General features: G+C 43.2%; 1 protein-coding gene across 45 annotated transcripts in view; it reads right to left on the reverse strand.

Annotated features, from left to right (window-relative positions):
- The window catches only part of Sorbs1 (sorbin and SH3 domain containing 1), a 234923-nt gene that overhangs the window by 50684 nt on the left and 171001 nt on the right, over window positions 1-13238 (reverse strand). For 30 of the 45 annotated variants that reach the window (XM_031390249.1, XM_031390248.1, XM_031390252.1 and 27 more), the window contains 5 exons: window positions 13029-13158; window positions 9965-10079; window positions 4608-4691; window positions 975-1040; window positions 344-445 (listed from right to left, as the gene is read on the reverse strand). In XM_031390249.1, the coding sequence (XP_031246109.1) occupies window positions 344-445; window positions 975-1040; window positions 4608-4691; window positions 9965-10079; window positions 13029-13158 (497 nt within the window). The remainder of the gene's footprint in view (window positions 1-343; window positions 446-974; window positions 1041-4607; window positions 4692-9964; window positions 10080-13028; window positions 13159-13238) is intronic. The other 15 variants (XM_031390263.1, XM_031390269.1, XM_031390271.1 and 12 more) reach the window with 5 other exon arrangements.

The raw sequence follows: 13238 nt of genomic DNA on the forward strand, positions 1-13238 counted from the left end.
TATGTGTGTGTGTGTATGGTGTGTGTGTGTATGTGTATGGTGTGTGTATGTGTGTATGGTGTGTGTGTATGGTGTGTGTGTGTGTGGTGTGGTGTGTGTGGTGTGTATGTGTGTGGTGTGTGTGGTGTGTATGTGTGTGGTGTGTGTGTGGTGTGGTGTATGTGTGTGGTATGTGTGTGTGTGTGTGTGCGTGCATGTGGTCCATGTGTGTATAAACAGAAAGCCATGCATCTTAATGCTAGCAGCATCACCCTCTGTCATCTCCACAACATAAAAAAAAAGAACAGAGAAGAGAACAAAGAGCTTGAGAAGAAACCGACAGCAAGAGAAAAACTGGAAATACCTGTGGCGAGTTTGCACTGGGTGATCTATTAAGCGTGTCCACTTTGTCTAAGTCTGCCTCTAACTCTGCTGGGCAGAAGCTGAGATCTTTCTCTAGATTAGTCTGGTGCAAGAAAGAAAAGATGAGAAAGAATGTTTTAGTCTAGAGAAAAGAAGAAGGAACGGAGGGTTACGTTTGAAAATGAATTTTGTTTTTTAGCGTCCTATTTTAATAGGGTCACGGTGGCCTGAGTCAATCACAAGGGCTCTCTAGAACTTAGTTCAGAGACGAGAACACAGAAAGAGCAACATTAGGCAGGTTCAAGGAAATCCTGAGTAACAGAGCTTCAGCCATCTACTCTGTGTCTAATGAGAACTACAAATGCCACAGAAACCTACCTGTGAGGAAAGGCCTGCTTCCTCTGTGTCAGAGTATAGCGACCGTGATAAGAGTTTAAAAAAGCAAAACAAAAGCAGCCTCTATACATTAGTATATGTCTCACAGACTTTATTAAATAGTTTTATCACCAGGCCAAACAAGTTACTAAGGTTTAAAAAAAAAAAATTAAGAAAAGAACACAAACCCACAACACACTCACGGCACCCAAAGCTAGAGATCTAGCACACATTCCGAGGAGGAGGTACGGAATTACCTTTCTATCCTCTCTAGGAAGGATAGAGCAGTCTCCAGGAGTATAGTCCCATATCTTTTTGGGAGGCTGACGGGAAGCAGAGGAGGAAATGAAGAAATGAGCATAAAGACATAAAGACAAACATGGGGGGCTCAAACAAAGAGGGGCACGCTAGGAACTGGACCAACACAGAAAGGTGAACTCAAAGCAAAGGACTGGGATCCTGGCTGAGGACACAAAGCTGTCTGCCCCAGGGGGATCTGAAATCGCTGACCAGGAAGTCTAAGTTTCAAGAGTAAATCAACCCTTGATTCTCAATACTAAAATTTTAAATTAAAAGGGGGGAGGGAAGCATCAATAATGTATTTAAACAAATTAAAAACTCTAATTCTTTCTTGCTCTCTTCAAACAAAGACTGATCCTGGAGATTTCACATTTTTGAAATAGTCTTTCCTACTATAGAAAAAAATTCATTGCATGTTAATAAATGTGTAAATCTGTAAGTCTGGCCAGTAGAGGCTGACCTAAAAAGGTGACCCTCTGGCTTATAGCAGCAGCATCCAGAGTGGGAATTCAGATCATACATGTGACCATTTCATACTTGTAGCATAACTGGCCTTTCCTATTAGAAAATAGTAGAGTTAGGTAACACCAATAACACTAGAGGCAGGCTCCACCCCCCAGCAGGTCAGAGGTCACTATGTTTGCTCTTCACCCCTTCGTAGACAAACAGAGAGCTGAAAATCCGCCAGGAGAATGCTGTAAGCTTATCAAGGGTGTGTGTGCGGTGAGAGTTAAGCAAACTTCCCGAAACATCTAACTCTGAACCTGTCTCACATAGAGTGGGTTCTCTGACTGTGCCTGTGGACACTTGAGATCGACCACGCTATGACCTCCAGATGCCGATGATCATTAAAAGCTCTGCAGACTGCATGCGAGTTAACTCTACAGAAGTATTCGAGGGATTCATACTGAGAAACATTGCCTTGAGTTTGTGGCTAGACATCAAACCAATTTCTGTAGAAACTGAAGGGAAGGGGAGAGTAGAAGGTGGGTCCTCTTGTTCCCCATACTACCTCTCCAAAAGAAAAGCAAACTGACTCTGGCTGTGTTTTCGCTATCAGCAGCAGGTCTGCCACATATGTGAGGTGTGTGTTCTGCGAAGTCAGTGCTATAGCAGCGACAGACCTTCATTCTTACTGCTTAATATACTAACCTGGCTGTCTGGGAAGTAAACTTTTAAATGTGTGTTATCCCCACACCTTTCCTACTTTGTCAGAAAACTCCATAGGTGAGTGTCTACAAATTAAATTTGCTTCAAATAATCACCCTGCCCCCCCAGTGGTCTCTGAAGTCTTAAATTATTTGTTACTTCATAGCGACATACTGGGGTCACCAATCAGGATCTTGTTGCAATTTTCTGTTCTTTTGAGTGGCTTTATAAGAGGAGGCTCCAGGGAGAAAAAAGAGCTCAGGAACTATTAGTATCAAAACTCCGGCAGGTTTATTACTAGGAGTAAGAGCCCTAAGTTGGTTTGAGAACAACAGAAACAAAGTATCAATGACAGCCTGTGTCAAGTGTGATTGGCAGACTCCAGAATGGCTAACACAACTTCCAAACCAACTGTCACAGCTTATGGCTTTGTGCACAATTTGGCCCCATTGTAATTAGAAGAGAAGAAGAAGAAAAAAAAAAAACTCACTCTCCTACCTCCTTCCTAAATTCTGTTGGTTCAACTATATAACAAGCCCACGCTGGGGAATGTCTCAGACCATATATAAATGTTCTTTCACTGAGGTTCCTGGAGATGTGGCCCTGTTCTTTTGACAAATATTCAAAAGTTAAGGCTATGTGTAAAAGAATCCCCCAAGAGAAAGAATTATTTGACAAATGGTCTGTGCCCTCCTTGTTTATGTAAGTGAGTTACAGTTTTTGTCAAAACTCTTAATTTACACAATTATTCTCAGGACCTGTTTACTAAAGGCTGGGTCTCTGAAGTATTGTTTAATATCAATGAAACTTGTTTGCAATGACAGATTTACAAAGATATATCACTAGTAATAAATTAGTAAAGAAGGTTCCCTAACTTTTGCAAAAATTTGATTAAACAGGGTTAGTTACTGGATAGACGAGGGGATGGCTAGCAATCTGCAGATCCTGAAACGGATTTCAAAAATCACTGGCATGGATGCTGGAGAACAAAGCTGAAAACAAGCATCTCCTGCTTTCCATGAGAACAATACATTATCACTGCTGCACATGGCAATCAGTGCTTTGGAGGTCAGCCACACATATCAATATGAGTTCAATAACTGAGCAGTTCTTAGGGAGAGACTGTTCAGTTTATTGCATGTGAAAAAGACTGTATATTAAATTTGGTGTCTAATCAGTGAACAGCAAAAAAGGAGAGAGAGAAAGGAGAAGAGATGAGCTGGGCACTGTGCTTGGGGAGGGGAAGAGAAAAGGGTAGTTGGGCTAGACACTTCCTCTCCACTGCCCCTAGGTGGCGCTCATCAACAACGGATTAAGGGGAAGAGGTGCAATGCTATGCATCCAGAAGGACCCAGAAAGAAGGAATACCTGTTACTACAATTACAATGTTGGCAACTGGGTACTCCTAACCTTCAAACCCAGCATCTTTAAGCCAAATCAGCAATTCCAAAGTGCCAGCCTGAATTGCCTCTCTTCATCTTAATGAAAAATACACAGCATGGGATTTAACATTTTATTGAGGTATAAAATCAGCTCCGATCTGCAGATAAAACAACCATCTACCCTCTAACCATCAACCAATGGTTAAAGTCTCATACATCTAATGTTCATTTTTTTTCTACGTATATAACTCTTCCACCTATAAATTCCTTTTGTAGTTATGATGGGAATTCAAAGTAACTACTGTTTTCAAGTCTATCAGCATGAGAATTTAAAGTGACTACAGGTTTAAAGTGCATCAGCTCCAATGTAAGGACTAGCTCTAATTGTCCTGTGTGAAACTTGTCTAGGCGTAGGACCAAAGAACCAACCCTCTCCGAAAAAAAATCAGAAATACCTCAAGGAAGCTACTGAACACTTCATTTTCTAGAGTGCTACCCTCCCTTCCAAAGGATATTAGCTCAACTCAGAAAAATCATTCCCTAAAAGCTGCCTTTAACTGGGCTGAACAGGGGTTAGATCTGCACAGGGAAGCAGTTGGTTTTTTTGTCTTGCCTTGTTTTGTTTTGTTTTGTTTTGCATACTCAAGACACATGCCTTGCATGCATGCTTTAAAAACATGATATGAGGCAGCATAACCCCGCCCTTCCCAGTGATACATCTCCCCGCCTGTCTTCACAAACCTTAATGGACTGGTAGTCACTGCTTGGCAGAAGAAAAAAAAAAATGCGATCCATCAGGTATGTGATACTTGTTGGAGGGGACAGAGAGAGGTCCTAGGGCACATGATGCCCTGGTCACTGTCGGATGTTCTAGGAAGGTGTACCTCGGAGTTCACTGTCCCCTTCAGGTTGTAGTGAGATGGCACAGTCTGACTACTGATAGTCATCATGGCTGCTCCCACTGCTGACTCCCTCACACGGACCTGATTCCGTAGCAGCAGCAAGGTACCAAGAACATCATTTCACAAGGTGCATAACCACTGAAGCTATTACACTTACCGGTCTCCCAAACTCCAATTCCGAAAAGAATTTATACCAAGGTTCATTCTTTAAATCTATCTCTTCTGGGCTTATATCCCGACTCTATAAGGGTTGGTGACAGGGAAATGGAAGAAAGAGAAGGATAACATTATGTAAAAGATTACATAGGAACAGGCCAGTAGAGATGCAGCAGCTCTGGGTTACACAGCGCCTGCTTCAACAGCAGGGACCGTCCAGTTTTACTGACACCAGAAAAACAGGTAAACTGAGGCAGGGAGCAGCGAAGTATTTGTTTTCAGTCCAACAGCAGAGGCAGATGGACTAGACATAAAGGACCCGGCACCACACTGCAACCCAGCACCACAAAGCTAAATACGGGCAGACTGGTATTCTTAATCATTTCAGCATTAGAGAAAACAAATTCCTTATTTCCTCTTGCAGAAAAAAAAAAAAAAATCAACTGTAAGCACATAAACTGGTGAGCACACCAAACACTCAGCATCTATGTCAGAGTAAAGCCAACGGTTTTTATGGGCCAGGGTGGTTTTAGTACTGATTTGCAAGGCTGCCCTAAGGTTTTCAAAATAAATGCAGATATTGACACGCTTTATAAAAGCCAACTGGTTAATACTGCATCTTTAATGGCACATGAATAGGTGAGATACCGTGTGTCATACACAGCAAAGTGAAAATGATGTAAGTCAAAACAGAGGACACAAGGGAAAACCACTGTAAACAAGCATCGTGGGAGATGAGTACAGACAGCATACACTCTGTGTTCTAACAGATAAATGTTAAAGGATTGAGGAAAACAAGTAAGTGACAGAAAAGCTGGACAGGACGGAGAACAGAACGGGGAGAAAAGTTCTGGCTTATGCTCCAAAGTTAGATCCCTCACAGCTGTTATACTAAGACGCGCCAGGGAGACTGATAATCTCTGGCACTTTATCTAAGAAATATCACCTACTTTTAGAAAACACTAAAAATGGGTTACTAGAAGGCAAATCAAGTTTTCTAATAAAAGGAGTTAAGTTCACGGAGTTCAAGGTTTGCTTAAGCTCATATGTTCTTTAATAACTCTGAAAATTACAAAAGGTTGAGATGTGATTTTTTTTTTTTTACAACAACCTGAAATACAAAAATGCACACAGTTTCTTCTGAGGTTGAAGATATCACACAAGAAACTTAGCTACCTCATGGCCATTAAGGTAGATGGCACAGAACAGATTGCTGCCAGCGCCACCTACAGGTCATCAGCACTACTGCGCCCCAGAGTAGTCCTTGGACGTATTGACACCACTAAGATAGTTTTCGGATTTCTCTGCAAGCAGCAAACTGTCTGACTGACTTTACCCAGCCCTTCTCCCAAATTCCCTGGAGACATCTGCCATTTGTCCATTCCTGCTCTTAAAGGTAGAAGATATGGACACTTGTCAGAGAATTTGGCTGAAGGATGATTTGAAACTATGGGGTAATATATGCTGAACTCCATCCTCTTGCATCTAGAGCAGCTTCCTCTACCCTGAAGGAAAAAGCCTGCCCATCCAGACATAAATAGTGTCACTCGCGCATGCGCCTATGTGTGTGTGCGTGTGTGTATGTGTGTGTGTGCACGCTCATGTTTATGTATCTATGCACATGTATGTAGGTACCAGAGGAAAACTTTAAGTGGTTGTTCCTGAGGAGCCAATCAGCTACCTTGTTTCCTGAGCCAGGGCCTTCCAGTCACTCAGGGCTTGCCAATTGGGCTGGGCTGGCTGGCCAGCAAGTCCCAAGGTTCTGCCTGGCTCTACCGCTCCAGGGCTGGAACTGTAAGTAGAAACCACCAAGCCTGTTTCTTTTACTCTTTTTCTGGGAACTGAACTCGGGTCCTTTAGCACTTTACCAGCTGAGCCATCTCTCCAGCCTGGTTTCTGCCTTTATTAGGTGAAAAGCAACATAAGGTCCACAAACCCCAAGCCAATTGGGAATGACGGCTTAGATACTGGCTCATTCTCCAATCTAGAATGATGGTTTTTCACGAAACCTACTTCATATTTGTTATTCTTACAAAGACTATTTATAAACTGTTCCCTGGGAATAGGTTAGGGTTTTTGTTTTTGCTGTTTTTGTTTTTGGTTTTTTTTTTTGTAATAATAAAATGTACTAACATACCAACTCTTTTGGGAAGCTGCCTAAGAGTAACAATATTTACAGCCTTGAAAGAATTAACTCATTTCATCCTTGAATGCTGTTTGCAGGATAGTTGACTGCTAGGCCAGTGCTGAGTAAAGAAAAGGTTATGTTAAATGACTTAGGTCCAACGCCTGGGTCCTTTGAGCTGCCCACACATAAAGGTAAACACACTGCCCACAGTGCTCGCACCTGCGGTAGCTTGCCAGGTGTAAATGAGCAGCATCCAATCAAGGAACAGACTAAGAATGGACACCCCTGCTGGAAGCAAAGAGGGAGCCCCGGTTCCACAGCCATGACACTTCCACAGTGCCAGGGCTTGCTCTCAGCTGCTGGGGGCTGCTCTTTTTCCAGCCTGATAAAATCCATGGAACGGGCAAGGGGCTTGCCAGGAAAGTGTCGCCTCCTCAAAGACAGGGTTGATGCTTGAACAGGAGCCAGAGACCAGCTTCAAATTCCAATTAAGTAAATCATGTGACCCTAGTGTGTCCGCTTACACCCTGCTTTTCAGTTTGCATGGCTCTTACACCCATATTACTCCTCCTGGCCATATCACCTGATCCTCCGCCAGGCTGGAGGGCCAGATAATATTTCTACTCACAAACGAAAGCCTTGAGGCTCAAGGAGGTTAAATGACTGCCCGAAGGCACACAGTAGAGTCAGCACCAGAACCCAGAGCTCAGACCTCCCATGACTGGTCCAGCACTCTGTAAACTACACTATAGTTCCACTCAGCCTCCTACTGAGAGGACGGGAGAGGCAGGGCTGGACAAATCCCTTGTCCACACTTCTGTGTTCATTTTGTGCCTGTAATTACTACATCAACTTCCGTCCTTGCTACCACACCCAAGGAACATAAACCCCAACATCTAGCCCAGGGCTCAGCATGAAAAAGTCGTACCTATAGATTGGTTAAATGAAGCTCTTGTCCTATGGGAGATTTCAGCAAAGAAAAAAAAAAGTATAAAGGAATAAAACCTAGACATTCCTGACAGCAGGGACCAAACAATATATCTCCAAGTCTAAGGCTGGAGGGAAAAGGTTGACTTATAGATAGGGAGGCAAGAAGTATTTAGACCTTTTTATGAATATGCCAAACAGGCAAACAGGTTATCAAGGATGAGAGTCACCCAGGGATTCTGAAGGTAATAGTGTTTTATGAGTTTGGGTAGTGTGAGCAGGCTCCCAGGGCAAGAGGAGCCCCCCACAGCCTATGTGGTTTAACATTCTTCCTGATGGTATCAATTAGCTGTGCCTGGGCCCATTCCTTGAATTGGCAGAATTACGCAGGCTTGAGTACCTCAAATGGAAGAAAAAGTGGGGTTTCTCTTTCTTCATGAAGAGACAAAGCAAACTAAAAAAATCTCACTTGAGTCTACATCTGTCACCCATTTACACGTCTAATAAAGAATTGATCCTTTAGCTCTCTTCAAACAGTATATGAAGGGGGGTGCTGCTGAAATCCTAGCCAGCCAGATAATTCCAAAAGGCAAGGCTCAGAGTGAAAGGCTCACATTGAAATTCACATAGCAGCTTTTCTGTTCACATGATTAAAATAGCAGGATTTTGAAAAGATCAAACATAATGGACCAATTCAGCCACTGTCAAAAAAATTAAGATTCAACTGAAATTCCTCTCTAACATCGACAACTTCTCTTTGGAAGGAGGGAGCTAACTGGGGTGAAGGGCACTGAATTAAACTGTTGGACAGGTGCCCACATGCCACTACGGGTGGGACTCAGCCCTGGAGCATTACAGAGGAGCTCCTATATTGAGACACCAGATGGTGTTCTGCTGTCCTTGTGGACAGTCTCCACCACTACAAAGACGGTCATCATAGGGCACTGTGGGGCACTGCCCAGCGCTTGTAAAAAATAATTCCCGTGATCCCAAGAACTGATACCAAAGGAGATAACAATATAGTGTCATTTTCCTAGTTCTGTATTGAGGAGAAATGACTAAGTTCAAGAGAAGGACGTGGAAACAAAGACAACATTAAGAAGAAGGGCGTGCCTTCAGTAAAGGCCAGGACAATCTATGAACAGCCACTGTCTATGGAAAGGCAGCCAGGGGCCTCCAGAATCCCTGAGATCACTTGCTTATTACTAAAGAGGGTGGCTTTCTTTCCAGGAACCTTTGGTTTGAAGGTTGCAGTGCAATTTTATTACGTCTGGGATACTTCCTGTAGGCAGACAACTTCCTCTGAGGCAGGGAAACTGACAGAAGTCATTCAGCTTGCCTTCTGCCTTCTGCTTCGAATACCCATGGTGCCCAGCAAACTCAAAGAATGATAACTCTGAAAGTGTTTCTGTGAACTGATGACCTTTACCTAATTAAAACTGCTCCAGCACTTATAAAGACATCACATCTCATTTCAGTAAAAGTCAAGTCAATTATCCCTTCCACACGCAGAGAACAGCAGGCTAACCACTCTTAAGGAGACTTCTCTCCATCCTGCTATCCAGCCAGAGGTCTGTGGCGCTCATGCAGCCTTAGAGAATCTCTTTAACCATTTTCCAAAATTTGAACCAACTTTTTCTAATGAAGGGTGAATGAAAGTAAAGATGACTGGCAAAGAAGAAACTAATCAGTTTGTAAAGTCTTCCTATTTTGCAGAAGTGGCTACTTTTCCATGGCAGCCTGGAATTTCCACACATTTTTCCCACCTAATTTACTAGAGGTGTGAATTGGTGTAAGGGACAATAAGCCAAACTGATTTTTATGTTAGTTCTCAATACTTTGCCAATCAAAGAAAGAAGACCTAAAGATAAACCTCTAACAGCCCCGACTTTACCCCAAGATACAACATTCTACTGGTTATCTTTGAATGACTTGAATGCTAGACTGGTCATTTCTGTAACATTCATCCATTTCAAACAAGGACTGCCTACAAAAAATAAAAACCTTTACTCAATAAGATTGACAAAGTAGTACACGTTTTTCTTTAAAAAAAATGAGATCAATCGCTGTTAGTAGAAAATTAAAATGAGTTAAACCACACACAAATGGAACAACAGAGCCACAAAAATACAGTTTTTTAAAAGCAGACTCAGGATTAACTTATGAAGACCTGCAGAAATGCAGAGGGTGAAAATACTTCAACTCTTTTCCTTGTTCTAAACAAAACAAGCCTATCTCAAGTGGGGGAAGAATATGCTCCAACTACACAAGAGCAAACAAAAGACCTTTCATATGCACATTACCATCTTCTCATTGGTCAGGACCGAAGACTTGCCCGGCTGATATTCATAAATGCTTTTGGGCTCTGCTCGGTATTTTCTCGTATCCACTTTCTTATCTGGGGGCTCCCAGTCGTTTCTGTAGAAGGAAAAAATCCTGTTTTCATGAAAATAGCACCAGCTTCCCACGAGGTCTGAACCTGGTTGGCTGTCGTCTTGATCAAAGAATTTGTATAACCAAAGCATAAAACTGGAATCAAGGCCAGCGACTTAGCTGTATTAGCTCGCTTCTCAAAACAACCCAATTAAATCTCTGTCTTGGCTCACAAGAGGCATGAGGTACCCTGTGCCCAAAACCTGGACGTGGAGATGGAGGAGGGAGGGAAGGAGGGAGGGAGGGAGGAAGGGAGGGAGGGGACAGGGCTCATCCTGGAAAAAGTCTTTCTTTCACCTTGCTCTGCCTCTTATGACTGTAACATTCCTCAAACACGCCTGAACTCCCACACAATTTATGCAGAGCACAAATACAGGTCCTCAAGCTGCCAGACTGTGATTCAAGCCCTAGCCACCCAGGTGATCTCAGTACGGTACAAACTCTTGGGGCACTAGCTTCTCTAACGGTTAGATGGGGACTTATGTGGCAGCATGCCAGGGCCACAGCAGCCTTCACTTAACACTAGCTGTGTGCCCTGTGTCTTTCCTGGTCTGTGCCTGACCCGTACATATACTAATCTCAAAACCTTTGAGCCAAAGGTTTTGTTTCTGGTGTTTTGTTTTGTTTTGTTTTAATTTATTATTTGTCCATGTCCTGGCTAATTTTGTCAACTTGACACAAGCTAGAGTAGTCTGAAAGGAGGAAAGCTCAATTGACAAAATGACTCCATCAGATCCAGGTACATGGCATTTTCTTAATAAATGTCAGGGAGGGCCCAGCCCATTGTTAGTGGGTCCACCCCTGCGCTGGTCCTGGGTTCTGTATGAAGACAGGCCAGTAAACAGTACTCCTCCATGACCTCTGACTCAGCTCCTGCCTCCAGGATCCTGTCCTGCTTTAGTTTCTGGCCTCACTGCTTTTGATGAACTGGTTTACAGGACTGTGAGTGAAATTAACCCTTTCCTTCCCAAGACGCTTTTGGTCATGGTGTTTCATCCCAGCAATATAGTAACCCTAACACCGTGGTGTGTGTGTGTGTGTGTGTGTGTGTGTGTGTGTGTGTGTGTGAGAGAGAGAGAGAGAGAGAGAGAGAGAGATAGAGTGAGTGTGTGTGTGTGCGTATGTTTGTGAGAGTGAGTGTGTGTATGAGTGTGTGTGTGAGCGTGAGTGTGCGTGTAGGAGTATGTGTGCATGTGTGTATGAGTGTGAGTGTGTGTATGTGTGTGATTATGTGTGAATGTGAGAGTGTGTATGTGAGAGTGTATGTGTGTGTGTGAGTTTGTATGTATGTGTGTGAGAGTGAGTGTGCATGTATGAGTGTGTATGAGTGTGAGTATGTGTGTGTGAGAGTGAGTGTGTGTATGTGTATGTATGTGAGTGTGAGTGTGTGTGTATGTGTGCATATGAGTATGTGTATGTGTGTGAGTGAGTGTATGTGTGAGAGAGTGTGTGAGTGTGTGTGAGAGAGTGTGTGTGTGTGAGTGTGAGTGTGTGTATGTGCGTGAGAGTGAGTGTGTATGAGTGTGTGTGTATGTGTGTGAAAGTGAGTGTATGTGTGTGAGTGTGAGAGTGTGTGTGAGTGAGTGCGTATGAGTGTATATGTGAGAGAGTGCGTGTGTGTGTTTGAGTGTATGTGTGTGTATGAGTGTGTGTGTGTGTGTGTGTGAGAGTGAGTGTGTGTGTGTGTGTGTGTGCGTATGAAAGGACATCTCCATCTCTATGGAGATGGTTCTCTCCTTCCATCTTTATGTGGTTTACAGACGTTAAACTCAGGTCAAGCTTGGTGCTAAGTACCTTCACCTCTTGAGCCCTCTTATCAGCCCTGACCCCAGTTTTCAGCCTGACATCCAAGAGATGGCATTTCAAAGGATGCATGAATCTTTGCAAATTGTCTGCAAACTTTTTATGCAGGGTCACTGCTGCACTTTTGCACTATGGTTATATTTTGTCTTTCACAAAAGGTTGAAACTTTCTGGAAGATAGAACAATGATTTGTATATTCTTCTGTAAAGTCTGGTTCCATCTGCATAGAATGTGCCCAGTAGGTGCTTACTGAATACACCTATAATTTCATGGCATACCTATCACTCCTTTTTATTAATTATCAGAATTATCAGGTAGATGTATCAGGCCATTCACTTGCCATGGACATATGGAGGTATGAAACTGGATGTGAATTTAAGAAAAAATAGTAAGTTTCATCTGTGTAGACCTTCTAGTTTGTAGAGACTGGCAAAAGCTGGGGCCAGAAAACACATAGGACACTGTCCAGATGACAGCAGATGATTACTTCATGGGGCATTTATATCAATACATGTTATATCAGTGAAACATTCACAGAATATAGCTGCATTCTAATATTGCAGTCTTTGCTACAAATATGTAAATGAACTTCCAAGTAAAGAGTTTTCGTATAACAGAGCTTGATGGTAAAGACCTGTGATCCCAATTGCTTGTAGGCTGAGGGAGGAGAATTCAGAGTTCAAGCCCTGCTTGGGCTACATACAGAGCAAGTTCAAGGTTAGCCTGGACAACTTATTGAGATGCTGTCTCAAAAGGAAAAGTGAAAGATGATGGCCCGAAGATGAACTCTATGACAGAGTACCTGCCTGGTTTTTATGAAGGCTCTGGGTTCATCACTAACACTACAATCTTTTTCTCTTGAATAGAGAAAAGGTTATAGTAATTATCATTGACATTAATTACGCCCATGCTACGAGCCAGGCCCGGACAGGAAGGTCAAGTGCGATTGCTTCTTTTATCCTTGCGGTACTCAGGAGGACTCACGCTGCTGTCTTTATCCTCAGTTCACAGGTAAGGATGGAGACTGACAGGTGATGGGGCAGGGATTCAAGTTTCCTGTTCCTAACAAAGGAGGCTCCTGGGACTCAGACGGGGGTGGGTGAGGGGCTGAGCATCTTAGAAATCACTTACCTCTCTGGGCTGGACTTGAGGGAAGACGAGCGGGCTGGGAGGGGGAGTGTGGCAGACCGCTTAACCACCTTCTCCCCGTCGATGTAGTTCATCTCACTCTTTGAGCGAGGCACAGAAAGGGGAGATTTTGCTGGAGAAAGTGCGTACAAAATATTTTAGGCTCGGATGAAAACTAAACCCTGAAGCCATCACTATTCCCCCCCCCCCCCC

This window comes from Mastomys coucha, unplaced genomic scaffold, assembly GCF_008632895.1.
Source record: "Mastomys coucha isolate ucsf_1 unplaced genomic scaffold, UCSF_Mcou_1 pScaffold21, whole genome shotgun sequence".
Classification (NCBI taxonomy): Eukaryota; Metazoa; Chordata; class Mammalia; order Rodentia; family Muridae; genus Mastomys; species Mastomys coucha.